The 15,480-nt window shown below is 51.5% G+C and overlaps 1 protein-coding gene across 2 annotated transcripts; it reads right to left on the reverse strand.

The window, feature by feature from the left end:
• Positions 1–268: 268 nt before the first annotated feature.
• POU3F3 (POU class 3 homeobox 3) lies at positions 269–3,246 on the reverse strand. 2 transcript variants are annotated; one of them, XM_053970594.1, is made up of 2 exons: positions 2,188–3,246; positions 269–752 (listed from the first exon to the last, which is right to left on the reverse strand). In XM_053970594.1, the coding sequence occupies exons 1-2, from the start codon at positions 3,244–3,246 to the stop codon at positions 690–692; spliced, it is 1,122 nt and encodes a 373-aa protein (XP_053826569.1). In that variant the 3' UTR covers positions 269–689. The 2 variants fall into 2 exon arrangements, with proteins under 2 accessions (XP_053826569.1, XP_053826568.1); XM_053970593.1 differs by having other exon boundaries at positions 269–3,246.
• Between the last annotated feature and the right edge of the window lie 12,234 nt (positions 3,247–15,480).

Here is a 15,480-nt window from a genome sequence, read left to right on the forward strand (position 1 = left end):
CTCGCCGTTCTTCCCGGTGACACAGGGTCCCCGGGGCTGATGGAAGGGACCGCGGACACTCGGGCTCGGCGGAGAGGCGGGCAGGGGGAGAGCCCCGCGCCGGGCAAGCAGCAGCAAGGGTGAGGCGGGGGCACTGCCGGGGAGCACGAGCCGTGCAGCCGGCAGGTCGGACCCTCGGTATTTCTCTCACTTTAGCAGTATGTCCCTTCAGAGAACTTTTTTGTTTGTTTGTTTTTCGACACAGTGTTTATGCATCAGACACAGACTATTTCATTCTAACAAATTTATTTTCTCAATCAGCTCTTACGGAATCACTACTCAAATTAAATTACAATCAAATTATCACATCAAAAGATACCCTTATTACCTAACAACTGTCCATATTTTCATTTCATTTTGATTTGTGCTCGTCTGAAAAAAACACGTAATACAAGATCTGGGGAAAAAATAAATTACCGTTTTGCAGCAGTTCATAGGTATTCTGAATAAAATATTAAAAGAAGTCATTTAATGAAAATATAAAGCAAATTTTTTTTTTTTTTTTTTAGATCAACAACGGATCTAACAATTCTATATTGCCGTCTTTTTGAAAAGTCTGTTTATTAAAACCTACCAAAAACACTGCTTGGAAATGGCAGTATTATATAATCACATCCACAGCACCCATTCAATCAAAGTTGGCAACGGATTTAGGAGAGGAGAAGTTCAGATAAGTGCAGCTGCAGATGCTCAGTCCTTCTAAATCCCTTTATCTGAATCAGTCCAGAAATAAAAAATAAAAATATTAATAAAAAAAATATTAGCAGTGGATTTTTTATGACTCTTCCATGATGATTGGCAGCCGTCAGGAGCAGGACTTTGACAGCCCTAAATTATTTCCCTTTCTTTCCCTGGTTCCTTTAATTCATGCAAAGTCCTTCTACAGAGCTCGAACTTTAGGGACCAACAACCTCTCCTTCTCTCACCCTCCCCCTGGCGTCTGTCCCTCCCCCCTTTCTCTTCAGGGTCAGTTTTCTCCGCGTGCGGGCATTTACTTCCATATTTTTGTTCTATAGCTATACCTATATATATAGATAAATATATATATATGTATTTGCTTCCCTATTCAGCCTGCTTGTTTTTAGTGCTGTGTGCATATTTTTTTCCTGGAAAAAGTGGACCCTTTCATTTTGCAGAATATATAGATATATAGATATATATGTTTTCAGAGTGGATATCTGCCTTGCACCAAAATTCTACGGTTTGGCCAAGAAAAACAGGGTGCTAGAATGCAGCAGTCACTCTCTGATTAACCGGATTATTTTTTCTTCTGCTTCCCTTTTTTTGACTGCTCCCATTGAAAAAAAAAAATTAAAAAGAGGGAGAGAGAAAGGCGAAAAAAAGTTTCTGTGATTCATAGAAGAGAGCCCTTTTGGGGATGGGGGAAAGAGTGCGGGGGGGGGGGGGGGGAGAGGAGGAGGGGAGAGAAGAAGCGCAGACAGTGGTGTTCCTTACTGCGAGAAGGGAATAATTTGGAGAAAAATAAAAACAAAAATAAAATTAAAAAAGCCCAAGCCCACCCCCCAAGCCCTTTTCCCACAACCAACCAACCAACCCCCCGGCACATCTGCAGTTTTGGTGCATTATGCATCTCCACCCCGTTTTCCCAACACGGTCTAAACGCTCTCGCTCGGATCGACCTTCTCCACCGCTCCCTATTGGTATCGATCTTATATATATATAGATGCACGCATATATCCATATATATATAAACACAAGCAGTCTGAACGAGCCTGGATCGTGTGTGTGTGTGTGTGTGTGTGTGTGCGCGCGTGTGTGTCTGTGTGAGCGTGCGGCTGTGCGCGGCGGTGCCGGAGCCGGTGGCGGTGCCGGCGGCGGTGCCCGGCCCGGCCTGGCCCGCGCTGCCCGGCCCGCCCGCGGTGCCCCTCACTGCACGCTGGTCTGCAGTCCGTGGTGAGGGGGCGGCGTGTCGGAGTTGACGGTGCCGACCTGGGAGTAGACATCGTCGGGGGTCTGCTGCTGGATCCCCGGGGGGGTCATCCGTTTCTCTTTCTGCCTCCGATTGCAAAACCAAACCCTGACCACCTCCTTCTCCAGCTGCAGGCTGTCCGCTAGGTTCGTAATCTCCTGGGCGGAGGGCTTGGGGCATTTCAGAAAGTGGCTCTCCAAGGCCCCCTTGACACTCACCTCGATGGAGGTCCGCTTCTTCCTCTTCCTGCCCTGGGCGGCGATCTTGTCGATGCTGGTGGGACTGCCCGTGGAAGAGTCGGCTTCCTCCAGCCACTTGTTCAACAAAGGCTTCAGCTTGCACATGTTCTTGAAGCTGAGCTGCAGGGCCTCGAAGCGGCAGATGGTGGTTTGCGAGAAGACGTTGCCGTAGAGGGTGCCCAGCGCCAGCCCCACGTCGGCCTGGGTGAAGCCCAGCTTAATCCGCCGCTGCTTGAACTGCTTGGCGAACTGCTCCAGGTCGTCGGAGGTCGGCGTGTCCTCGTCCGAGTGCGGGTCGTGGCTGTTGACGCCGCCGTGGTGCGGCGGGTGGTGCCCGGGGTGCTGGTGGTGGTGGTGGTGGTGATGCCCGGGGTGCTCGCCCAGCTCCGGCGTCTCGCCGCGCACGAGCCCCGGGTGCACCAGGCTCTGACCGCCGGGGGGGGGGCTCAACATGCCGTTCACCGTGAAACCCCCGGGCTGCGAGTAGAGGAGCGACTGCTGCTGCTGCTGCCCGCCGGCCATGGAGGGTAGGTGGGCGGCCGCCGCCGCCCCCCAGGCCGCCGGGTGCCCCTGGTGCGGGGGGCCCAGGTGGGGCGGCCGGTGGTGCAGCGCCGCGCCCGAGTGCAGGTCGTCGCGTCCGCCGCTGCCCTTGACGTCGGGCGGCGGCGGCGGCTGCTGGGGGCTGCCCGTCATGCCCACGGGGCTGCCGGACCAGGGCGAGCCCGCTTCGGCGGCAGCGGCGGCGGCGGCGGCGGCGGCGGCGGCGGCGTGGGGCAGGGCTGTCACCCACTGGTGGGCATGGCTCAGCATATGGCCGCCGTTGCTGGCGGCCATGGCGCCCGGCATGAAGTCGCTCTGGACCATCTTGGCCGCCGGGTCGCCGCGGTAGCCGCCCGCCACCGAGGTGACGGCCACGCTCCCCGGCTGCATGCCGCCGCCGCCGCCGCCGCCGCCGCCGCCCGAGTCCGCGTGGACGATGGAGCCGGCCGCCAGGATGCCGTTGCCGGGGAGGTAGGGGTTAGAGGTGGCCGCGGCCATCCCGCGCCCGCCGCCCGCCGCTCGCCCCCGCCGCGCCGCAGACGCCGCTGCGCCGCCGCCGCCGGCTGCCGGGCGCCCGCCGCGAGCGCCCTTGCCCGGCGCTGCCGGGGCCGCTGCCGGGGCCGCCGCCCGCGCCGCCGCCGCCGCCGCCGCCTTCCCAGCCTCGCCGGGGCGCCGGGGCGCGGGGTTCACCTGCTAGCGCTCCGCTGCGCGCTCTCCTCCGCTCGTCCGCCGGCCGTCCTGCCTCCGCTCCGCGGCGCGCTCGTTGCGGTCGCCGGCTCTCGCTTCGCCTTTTATATTTTTTTAGCTTTACTTTTTTTTTTTTCCAAAAAAAGAGAAATATTTAGCTGTACATGTAGTTTTCCTCCGCCTTCTTCTCGCCTGGGTTTGCTGCTCGCAGGGAGGAAACCAAACAAAGGCTAAAAAGCGAAAAAAAGGGGGGGGGGGATCAAAAAGCCCCCGTGCCTTCTCCCCTCCGCTCCCCTAGGAGTACATCTCCTCCTCTCAGCCTTCCCCTCTCAGAGTGAAACTTTTCCTTTTCTTCTTCCTTTAAGGCTTTGTGTGTGGGTATATTTTCCTTTTTTTCTGCCTCTCTCTCTGTCTTTCTCTCCTCGGTTTCTCGATCTCCTTTTGCTCTGTTAATTGCAAGTTTTGTTGATGTCCTAAGAAAACTTCCTGTGATGATGATGGTGGTGATGGTGGTGATGATGCATTTCTCAAAGTTGTGCTGTTGCTGAAGCACTTTGTCCCCTTTGAAACAAGAGTCCTGCCGGAGCCTTCTTGCTAGAGTCACGCTCTGGATAAGACATTTTTTTCTCTCTACCTTTCCTTTTGGCGATCGGAAAAAAAAAAAGCAAAAAGAAATTTTAAAAGTTGAATTTTCTCGTTACCTCGCGAATTGTTTCTTTCCCTCTCCGCTCTCTCTCTCGCTTGGTTTGTTGTCTTTTTTTTTTTTTTTTTTTGTTGTTGTTGTGTTTGTTTTGCTTTTTATTTTAATTCCAGCAGTTGGTCGAGGGAGGAGGCGGAGGAGGAGCGCCTTGGTGGAGAGGTGTGTGTATGTGTGTGTGCATATATGGTATCCTTTATACACTAACTCCAGCGGGGAAGTTGGCTGCCGGGCTGGCAGCGCGCACTGGCGGTGCCGGAGTCCCGCCGCTCGCCTCTCCCCGCCTCCCTCTCTCGGGCCGTGCCCGCGCCCTCCCTCCTCCCTCCGCCCTCCCCCCTCCAGTCCGTCCGTCCGTCCGTCAGTCCCTCCCTCTCTCTCCTCCCTCCCGCCGCCGCCGCCGCCCGCGCCGCGAGCGCCCGGCCCCGCCGCGAGGAAGCGGCCGCCGCCGCCCCCGCCGATTGGCTGCGCGCCCCGTGACGGACAGCGCGCCGCCGGCCGCGCGGCCCCCCTTCCGGCCGTTCCGATTGGCTGCTTTTTAATTTAGGCGAAGTGGCGTCGGAGATGGAAGTTGCCCCCCCTTGCTTCTATCCCTCCTCCCTCTCCCCTTCTTCCTTCCTCCTCCCTCCATCCCTCCCTCCCTCCGCCTCTTAACTCTTCCTGACCGGCGGACACACGCACCTCGGAGCTCTCCCGCCGTCGCCGCTCGGGCAGGGGCGAGCGCGGGCGGTAATAATTAATACCAACAGTAATAACGACAATAATAACGCGCCAGCACTGGGATGGATTCGGAAAGGCGTTTGTGCGAAAGTGTCACCACCGGGCACACGCACCCGCTTTTCTCCCGCTGGCTGTGCCCGTACCGGCATTCGGAGCTGCCGCCCCTGCGCTCAGCCCCGGAGGCACCCGCCCCCCGCCCGCCCCCTCCTCCCTTTGTCCGCCCCCGCACCCCGGGGTGCGCCCCGGACCCCGGCAGCCCGTCCGCAGCCGTCACGCCGGGGGGCTGGCCCGGCAGCGCCGAAGAAGGGCCGCCCCGTCGGCGGGGGAGGTGGCAAGGGGAGCCAGCGTCCGGGCTTGCCCTGCGCGCTGCGGTCTGCTCGCAGGGAGCCAGCCCCGCGGCATGAAACGCTGTATTATTTCTCGTCCAGCGGAAAGAGTTAAGGGGGGCGGGGGAAGGCGGGGGGCACGGGGGAGAGATGCGACCGAGCGGAAACACTGCGCGCAGGCAACCTCAGTGAACCACGGAGAAAGAGAAAGTGGCAACAAAAACAAGGGCAAATTGAACGCTCCTCGGGGACTGCCGGTGCAATAACACCGCTCGGACACGGAGGGGACACGGCGCTGCCAGTGACCGCCTCGCCGCGCAGCGCCGTCCCACGCGCGCTCCCCGGGTGGCGGGGGCCGCGCGGAGAAAACGCGCGGAGCGGGCATGGGAATGGGCAGCGTCGTCCCCCGCATGGCCCTGCCCGCCCCGCTCCCCTCCTCCGCAAGCTGAATAACCCGGCCCTGGGAGGCGGTGAGCTGCGTCCCGCTGGCAGCGCCCTCCATGCCGTCCCGCTCCCGCCGCGCTCGGCAGCCGGTGCTCGGGGCTCCCTCCAGCCCCCGGCTGGCACGGCACGAAATACCATGGCAGGTCGGGTTAGAAAAACCATTCAAGTGAAGCGAACGGATCTTAAGGGCGCTGGTAACTAAACACCAAACATAATCATTGTATATATGTATACATACATATATATATACATACACATACATACATATATATATATGTATATATATGTATATATGCATATGTATAGGTATATATATTTGTTCCCATGCGTCCTCCAAAGGTTTCTTTTTATATATATAAAAGATCCAACACAGATTTCATTGAATAAATCTGAGATCTCCAGGTGCAGACGTTTGAATAGTCAGTGCCAGAACCCCATGTTTTCCTTTCCAGCCGATTTTGCTTGGATCAAGCTCAAAAACCGAGTGAGTCTCGTGGTTTTGTTTACACTGAATGGGGAGGATAGGAACGGTGCCATGGGGCCGTCTTTCATTAATATACAGTGAGGATTTTGTCTAAATTACTGCTATGAATTTCACAGTACACGCTTTCAAAAGCCGTCTCAGGTGGCCTGATGAAACGTGATAGCGCCTCTGCAAACAGATCTACTTTCTTAATAAAAAAGGAAGGTGTGGGGGGGTGGAGAAATCCCCCAAAAATAAAGAAAAAAAAACCAAACCACCGTACAGCCTCATAACAGAGACAACAAAAAATAAAGCTCAAGCTGGAGTATGGTCTTTTATTTTAAAAAATATCCCAACAAAAAACAAACAACCAACTTCGTTCCCCAACTCTTCCCACCCCCTCCCTTGCAGAGTGAGATTGTTTTGTCTGGAAAAAAATCCAAAGTATAACAAGGGGAGAACAGTTAGTGCTGATTTTCATTTGCATAAATTTTCATATATTTTGGTGAAAATAATAGACTAGTGGAGAGCGGGGCTTAGTGGAGTCAGTGCAAAGGAAAATCTTAACATGGATCGTTTCGCTGGAGTTGAGAACATGCTTTTTTCCCCCTGTCACCTTATTAAAATCAAAAATTAAAAAAAAATTCTCTAAATCCTGGGAGTTTGATCGGTAAGTGTTTTACATTTTTTTATCTACTTTTGTTTTCTTTAAAGACTTCTGGATATCTATTTTCAAAAGCTTAGGACAAGACAGGGAAACCCATGGCAACTGCCTTGAAGGAAACAGGCTGGAAAAAAAAGGGAAAGAGAAAGGGAAAAAAATCCCACCAGCAACAAAAAGCACCTTAGTGAAATATTACATAAAAAGCATGGATTCATTCCAAAGCTCAAGGCAGCAAAGCAATTCTTCAGCGCCGGAAAGTCTTTCTGGTTACTACTTCACTTTTCTGGGCACTGTTAATTATTGTAACACCAAGACTCGGGGAGGCTGGGCCGGGGCGGGGGGTGGGGGGGTGCGAGGAAAGCTCTCGAAAATATTACAGATTTGTGAAGGGGAGGCGAGGCAGAGATGCGGGCTGTTTTCAAACGCTGCTTCGAGGGGGGCGGGGGGGGGGTCGCCCTGCGGGTGGGGAGGGGGCCCGGCCGGTGCAGCGGGCGGGAGAGGGGCCGGGGCCGAGCCGGGACGCGGGTGACCCGAGCACCTGCCCGCGAAGGGACAGGCGCGGGGGAGGCAGGGGAAGGTGCGGAGCGGCAGTGCACGCACAGGGTTAATATTGTAACTAGGGAACAGACGGTTAAGCACAACATCTAGAGCTCTGTAGTGAAAGTCCATCAGAAAGAGTATAATCAATCAAAACTAACCAGGACATCCCTTCATTTTATTCTCCAAGGAGATTGGGGCTGGAGGATTACAGACCAGATTTCACTTTGTTTCTCTCTCTTGACAATCTTGCCTGTCTCTCCGCTTTCCCCGAATCCCATCCAATTGCGAGGTGTAGTCTAATGATTTGAAACTCTTCTATTGCGTTTGGGTCAGTATGATAAATAATGTGATAAATAATATAGGATTAAATTAACAGACCAGATACCGCTCCTGAAAACTTTACCGAACCTTAAATATCCCATTATGTGACTTTAATTTATTTTAATTTTATCCTGATTTTTGCATTTTTTTTTCCTTGCCACCTCTGTTGCTGCTCTTTTGGATACACAATAGCTGGTGATCATTGTAATTTCCTAGAATTAGTTACTTCTTTGGAAACGGTCGATAGCCAAATCAATAAAATGGCTTGTAAAACTACGGAGGTATAGGTTTCAATTTGGGGGGGAGAAGAATCGCTCATTTTCCACTTCTTGTTGACGTGCCCAGCGTCTCTTTTGACTGGGGTTAACTCTGTGTGCTCCATCGGAACAGATGCCGTATAGAGCTGCTCCCTCAAGATCATTTGTTTCCTTGATGGGGGAACATTTCTGAGCAGAACATATTGGTTGCCATAGAGAAAGAAATAAAAGGAAGAACACTAGTCACATTAAGCTATATGTTTGTGCACTGGGCTTTAGATAAAAGGACCCCAGTTCAAGCCAGAGAGAACGGGGCCAAAGCAGAGCTTCTTAGCTTCACTAAAACTAGCTTTATTTTGTTTTGGACTTTTACGGTTGAAACATGTAAGCTAATTTTATTGGCTGTCGTTAATTTTATACGATACGGTTTGCTGAACAAAATCAACTTTGGGCGCGCTCCGCCTGGCGCCGGCCGGCCGCCAGGGGGCGCCCCGCGACGCCCCCTCCCCGCGCGCGGGCGGGGGCTGAGGGCGGCGGGGCCGCCGGGCCCGGCCCCGCCGCCGGCGCAGCCGGCACTGCCCGCACACCGGCGCTCCCCGCCGCCGGGACAGCCCGCGCCGGGACCGCGCCCCGCAACTCCCGGGGCCGGCGGGCGGGGGGACCGCAGCGGGGGCTGCCGGTTCAGGGGCCGCCCGAAAGTGTCCCAGGCGGTGCGGTGCCTCCAACGGACCCGAGGCCTGCAAGGGAGTGAGAGCGGTAATTAAACACAGGCACGGGCACCGCAGCTCGGGGCAGCCCGGGGTGCCACGCGGGGTTTTTTTTGTGGTTTTCTTTCTGTCCAAATAAGGCGCTTAAGCCTCTGGAGATGCAATAAAACGACTCGGGTTTTTTTACATTATTTAATATTTAATGGCTGTATTAAACCTAGAAAAGTGGCTAGTTTTCTTTTCCTTTTTCTTTTTTTTTTTTTTTTCCATTTTTCTCTCCTTTCCCCCTCAAGCTGGCCACTCCCCCTCCCCCCCCCCCCATCCCTTCCTGTGTGCGGGAGCCAGCGATAGAGGTAACGCCGGACTCCCCCCGCCTCCTGCCCTGCCCGCACCGGCCGCGCACCCGGCACAAGTTGTCGGCGTCCGGGACACTCGCAGATTAACCTCAACTAACCACAACATCGACAGCGACCGCAGCTTAGCTCCACACAGCTCGGGTCTCTGTCCCTTCCCGAGCGCGCCTGCTCTCAGCCCCTTACTCCTTTTCTCTGCTTCCCTCGCTAAGTGATTGCAAGAGGCAACTGAGAAATTTAGTTGGTGGCTTTTAGTTTTCGGGACTTTTCTAGTATGGGGAGGCGGGTTGGGTTTTCTTTTGGGTGGAATTCCTGCGCAAACACGGCTGCTTCTCACCCCCGCGCCCTCGTCCCCTGGCAGGACACAGGGCACGGGCGGACCCGCGTGGCTGCAGCATCCTGCAACGCACCTGCGTCCTCCCGGGACGGGTGGGCAGCGGGAGTTTGAAGCCACTTTGTTCCCCCGTGGTGGAGCCCCATCAGTTTCCGTGCTACAAGGAAAGTTTTATTTCTTGCCTCCATAAAGGAAAGACCAATTGGAATCCTGGAAATCACACAGCCCATAAATATCATAGAACCTGGCAAGATGAAAGATGAACTCCCCGCCTAAAAGCCTAACACATGCATAGAAAAAAAAAAAAAAAAAAAAAAAAAAAAAAAAAAAAACCAAAAAAAAAAACAAAAAAAAAAAAAACCCACCAGAAGAAGAAAAAAAAAAAAAAAAAAAAAAAGACAGAGAAAAAAGTAATCCAAGACAGAAAACGACCTACAAGAAATTACACTTTTCATTTAAAGTGTTCGTGGGTCTTCATTTGGAAAACGGAATCAAGTCTCTGTGTGTATTGACCGTAAGGTAAAATGGTTGAGATATTTACATGAACAAAACTTTCCACCTACCGCTTTTGGCGCAATGAGCGCTAGGAATATTCCAGACTAGTAAAACACATTTCCAGAGCGCAATTCTCCTCAGAAACGTGGTCGCTTGCTTGAGATTTGCAGTTTAGTGAACATTTCCCTCTCCTGTGAAGCGGGCGGGTTTTCGAGTTGAAAGACCCCAGCAAAGTTCATCGTCCCGGGGTCGGGATTGAGCGGATTTCCCCCAGCTTTCCTCTGCCCCCCTTTCCCTCAATCCTCCAAGCGTAACCTGCGTTATATTTTAAACAAAACAGGATTTAGAAGCACAGCTCCTCTGCTGTGTGCCTGCACCAGTTAGCAGCAGCAGGCGACTAGGTACGGCAAACGAAGAGAAAAACTAACACTAAAACGAGCAACAAGTTAATTCGGCAAAAGTAAACTTTTCTGGCTGTCTTTGGAAGAGTCCGGTCTGGCCAGGATTGCCGGCTCCATGACTGCCGTGGCACCCCAACTATAAGAGTGCTACAGAGTGCATTTTTTTCTCCCCCTTTTAAAAATAAATGACTATTTTGTCCGAATGGACGCCTTTGGAAAATGGATGTAGAAGAGATACTGTCGTGGAAATAGTGAAAAGAAAGTGTTTACCGTATTTAGTATTCATTTACTTATAGTGGGAAATGATTAGGTATGTACTAATATAACCGTGGAGACCAACTGCCTAATTAGCATTTACAAATTAAAATGTTAAACATAAAGACATATTCCGTATACAGTCTGCTATATGTAAAACACATTCGTGCATAATACAGCAGTCAGCTGCAAACGTGAAGTTGACTGGCTTCCAGATATGTAGCGTTCTTGGCTAATGCGATCTGCTCTGGGTTTTTCAAGCTTACCCATACTGTAGTTCATAGTTCTTATGACCACGTTGATAGCTGCACTAGGGATATTACACTAACCAATCTGGAGAAAATAGGAAAATACACAGATTACTTTTAAAGGCTGACGATAATAACGATAAACACAATAGGCAGGCGGATCATTTATCCATACCTTTTATTCTGAAGGCTTCACTCGGAACCTTATTTATTGTTTTGAGCATAACAAAGCATTTCGGGTTCTGTAATAAATTAGAACAATAATACAGAACTGCACATGCAAAGCAAGATTCCTTTATTTCCCAGCTGCATAATTTCGATATTACCCAACGTGTCTTGCTCAGGGTTCACCTCACACGGACTGTAATGAGAGTTGCCAAATGAATGGAACAATCTATCTGTTGACTTGAGCTCAACGTACACACATTACATATGATGGAAACGTAATGCTCCCACGGATGTTAAAATCAGAGGGATACATAGTTTCAATCCAGACCCTTGAACATGTAGATTTTTATTAAGAGTAATTGTGCATGTAGCAACATTAAAAGTGGATTTACAAGTTGGAATCTTTTAAAAGAGACTGTGAAAACCTTAGCCCTGCTTTTATTAGAAATGATATCATTCCGATTTGCGTGCTTGCCATCTCAATGGCGTTTCACATGTGATAAAAAAAATCCATATGCATTACATAGATTTTCTTTTACACGCGTAAGGACTGGAAGTCTTTTAGTGGATATGAGGGTGAATAATTGTGTTACACCAGAAAACAGTTCGTGCAGTTTGGCAGCTCTGGTTATTATTATTAGATTTTTTGACATTTGAACTTGTCTATTGTCTGAGGAGCTCAGTGCAGATTGCAGTAGGTCAACCTTAAGGCTGCTCTTTTTGGCATTGCACACAAACATGCACACGCTGTCTGTTCTCCTTGTGTGAATACAGCAGCTAGAGTTTTATCGTGCTTTTTTTTTTTTTTTTTTTTTTTTTTTTTTTTTTAATGCACGTCTATTTCTATTTATCTAATCGGCTTGGGGTTTTCTCGGTTGATAAATCTGTACGTGCCTTCATTTTACACCCATTCCTCCAATCTATACATTTGCTTGATGTTGGATACTTTTAAGTACTCAGTAGCTTTTACAGCAGTATAATTCCAGCTTCACGACGTTTGATAAAAAGGACTTCAGTAGCCCTGGGATTAAATGACATATTTCCCCGCAGTTTCGCTCAACTCCATCATGACTCCTACAGTCAAAAGTTAACGTTATTCATCATCTTCTTGCATTTATTCCCTCCTCCCCTCTCTAAATTCAGCCCCACCACCCGACTTCTGAAACAATTTCTTGCCGCCTGCCAAGAGTTAGGGGGGTAGCAGTGTGGGGGGCGGAGGCTGGAACTCGAAAGCCCGTCGCCAACCCGCGTCCCTGGGGGGCGATCCCCGCCCCGCTGGCCTTTCCGCGGGCGCGGAACGGGCCGCGGTCACGCCGAGGTCCCGGCAAACGCCCTCCCGGGCGGGGCGGCAGGAGCCACTTCTGAGAAGGAAAGCGCGAAATAGGGATGGATCCCCCCCCCGGGGTGGGAGGGGGAAGAGGAGCAGGGAAACTGGATCAAACCCGATAGGAAAGTCAGTTTGCACTGGGAAAAACTAGCGATTGCGTCTAAATAACTTTTCGCTGGAGTGATTTGCACGTCTTGCTTTCTTCTCTAGTTTGGTTTGTGTTTTAAATTGAGGCTCTTCCTTCATCTGCAGGGGTGAAGGCACTCGGGCCGAACAACAGCCCATCTCTTCTTGTAGCAGTCTGTCATTTAAATATGTATCTATATAGCTATACATACATCCAGGCGTATACGTCTGGATTTAGTTCCCCCTTCACTTCCCTCTTCCCTCTTTAACAAGAGCCTGATAACGCATTTAAGGCTTGTTATTTGAACTCTCTGATCAGCATGCAGAAATGTAATTGCAACGTTTTTCATCAGGAAAGAAAGGAAAGAGAAAAGGGGGAGGAAATCCCCCCGCTCCCCTTCACACCCTTACACACACAGACAGCCAGTGCTCTGTAATCGCTGAGTCACCGTATTGGGGGTCAGTGGGTAAACACGAAGGAGAGAGCAGCAGCTTATTGAAAACCCCGGCGCAAACCGCATCCGTCCTTATCTCCAGACTGTAGATCCCTCCCCTCCTTCTTCCCCTGGATTTATTACTCCGGACTAGGGAAAGAGTGGCCCAAGTGCGGCCAGAGTCCTTTTTGTGAGACTGCATGTCCTCCTCGGGTGCAGTGGGACCCGCTTTGTTCCGGCGGGGTGGAAGGAAGAAATTCAACATTAAACTGCTATTTGGGCGTGAGGGGAGAAGGAGGAAAGGGGGGAACAACACCTAGGGATATAAAGAAAGCTTTCCCTTTCTCTGGGGTTGAGCTCTGATCTGGGCATATTTACTTCTGTTTAAACGCTATTGTTCCTGCCAGCCTTTGACACAAACAGAAGGAGCGGAGGGGGGGGGCGGCGGCGGAGAGATGGTGGGGGGGCTGGAGGTGGTGGCTGGAACAAAGCTGCTCAAACCCCAGCAACCCCCAAAGGCAGAGGAATACTTATTTTTTTCCCCTTTAAAAACGTATGTGACAAATCTTTCTGTTTGACATTGTTTTGTGGGTCCCCCCACTCTCCCTGTGAGCTGAGCAGAGTGGCTGGCTGTGATTCACTTACCAGGACCCATTTAGAGAGGTACATGTCCCCCCAGTAGGTGCCAGGGAGCCTCGAAGGGACAGCTTCTCCAGCCCCTGGATCCCAAGGAGAAGACTTGAAATTGGTTTGTGTCAAGCCCTGCAGTGGGAAACAAAGAGGCAGAAATGTTGGGAGCCCAAGGAGGGCCTGAAACACAGAGAAGCATTGAGCTTCCCAGAGATGCTTCAGCTTCTCAGCGGGGGACAGAGCAGAATCCTTTTTGGGCTGTCTCTATACATTTGAGGGCTGGACTGTACAGCCCACATTGAATCAGAATCATTGTGTGTAAATGAATAAGTGCACATTGTTTTGAGATGCTGCTATTGTATTTGGGGTTGGGGGGAGGAGAAGGTTATATTTTGTGTCTCTGTGTGTGTGTGGGTCTGTGTGCTTGCAAAAGGTGAGTGCAGATTGCAATAGTTGCTGCTCTATTTTTGTTTGTCAAACAGGGCCCTTCTCTTGGGAGAGGGGCATGTGGCGGATCCCAGCCCAGGATTACATTAATCAAAGCATTATTTCCCCAGGGATGTGCAGCACAAATGATAGTAAATCCTAATAAAATTGGATCGCTGAGAAATTGAACGCTTAAAGTAATCTGCTCTGCCTGATAAAAACTTCAAATTTATAAGATATTATGCATCCCCACCCCCAAACACCTTAGGTATCATCACTATGTGTGTATTATACAACTATCTGTAGGAGAGAAATCACTACTCAGTTTAACAGGCCCATCACTATTGAATATATACATAGATATAAATGTGTTTGTATGAGCATGCACACATATATTGCACACACACACATGCGCAGAGTAATAAAAGAAGCTAAAATATTTATGCACATAACAATAATGACTATGGTCAACATTGTCAGGACTTTACATGCAACACCTTTGCTGTGGCAGGTGCTGTAGAAGGCTTGGACAAGGCTGTACATGGTTGTGTACCAGCACTAAAATCTTGCCTGGGGACTTAATTCTCTCTTGCTTTTACTGACATTCATCATAGACTCCATGATGGCACCTGTGATCTCAAGCCACTGAGCAGCTTTGCTTTTTAAACATGGGACCACAGGGGTGGTATGAAAATAATTTAAAAAATTAAAAATATATAAACATGAGTATTTGAAGCTGAATTTAGAAAGGTTTTGAGGGGATGAGCTTCAGAACGAAACTGTGTTGGACTGGATGGGAAGAGTTGAAAGAAGGAAAGATATTCCCAGGCCAGTTATTAAGTCTCAGACATGCAGCATACTGTGTCCACAGTCTTTCAGTACAGGGCCAGGCCACCACCTTGGGCCAGCAAAGATCAGGGTAGCTGCTGGCCATTCACTAGCTTCAGACCCTCAGACTCTGCTACTTCCTCTCTGCAGAAAGAAAGTTGATTTATAATTGCTGCCATAGGACATGGCAATAGGCTCTAAGAGATCCACTGTCCAGCAGAAAACCAAAAAATTGCTTTCTCTTCCCACCCCCCCCCCCCCCCCCCCCGCAAAAGATCGCTGTGCTTCCATATGTGTAAGGGGCAGAAGGCATTTCCACTCACCCAGCTGAAACTCTTTGAAAGGCTGTGAGCCGTCCCGGGACCCTGTTACCCCGCGGGAGCTGGCCCTGCCTCGGGCCCCCGTTCGTGACCGGTCCTGCCTACTGCTTTGCGGCCGTTGAGTCCCGTACTCCTCTCCCTACCCGTGTCTTTTCTGGCATCGCTAGGCAGACCGAAGGCGGCTTATCCCTTTTCCCAGCGTGGGGTTTTCCTTTCCCGACCCGGCCCCAGGGGCTTGCGGAGGAGGGCGGGCGGTGGTGGTCCCGACCCCACAGCGCCCCGCACCCTGCCCTGGCCTGCTGGTATCTGCCCTCCCTGCCTGCAGACAGGGAAGCGGCGGAGGGGAGCTGAGACCTCTCCCAGCCACGAAATGACGCAGCCCCTGTTCCAACATCGTCTCCCGTTTGGGCTGGCTCCATTTCAGAAGCCGTCTCCCCCCACCGCCTTCTTCCCAGACTTCCTCCTTCCTCCTCCTCCTCGCCTCACCGTCACTCTCAAACAACCCCCCCCCCCCCTCCCCACGCCTCGCGCCCGCTTCCCCCTGCCGCCCCAAACTCCTTCCTC

Source organism: Vidua macroura, chromosome 2, assembly GCF_024509145.1.
Source record: "Vidua macroura isolate BioBank_ID:100142 chromosome 2, ASM2450914v1, whole genome shotgun sequence".
NCBI lineage: Eukaryota > Metazoa > Chordata > Aves > Passeriformes > Viduidae > Vidua > Vidua macroura.

Bases quoted from the DNA above. Each gene is read 5' to 3' on its own strand.
- POU3F3 (XM_053970593.1), bottom strand. From the start codon at position 3,246: ATGGCCGCGGCCACCTCTAACCCCTACCTCCCCGGCAACGGCATCCTG.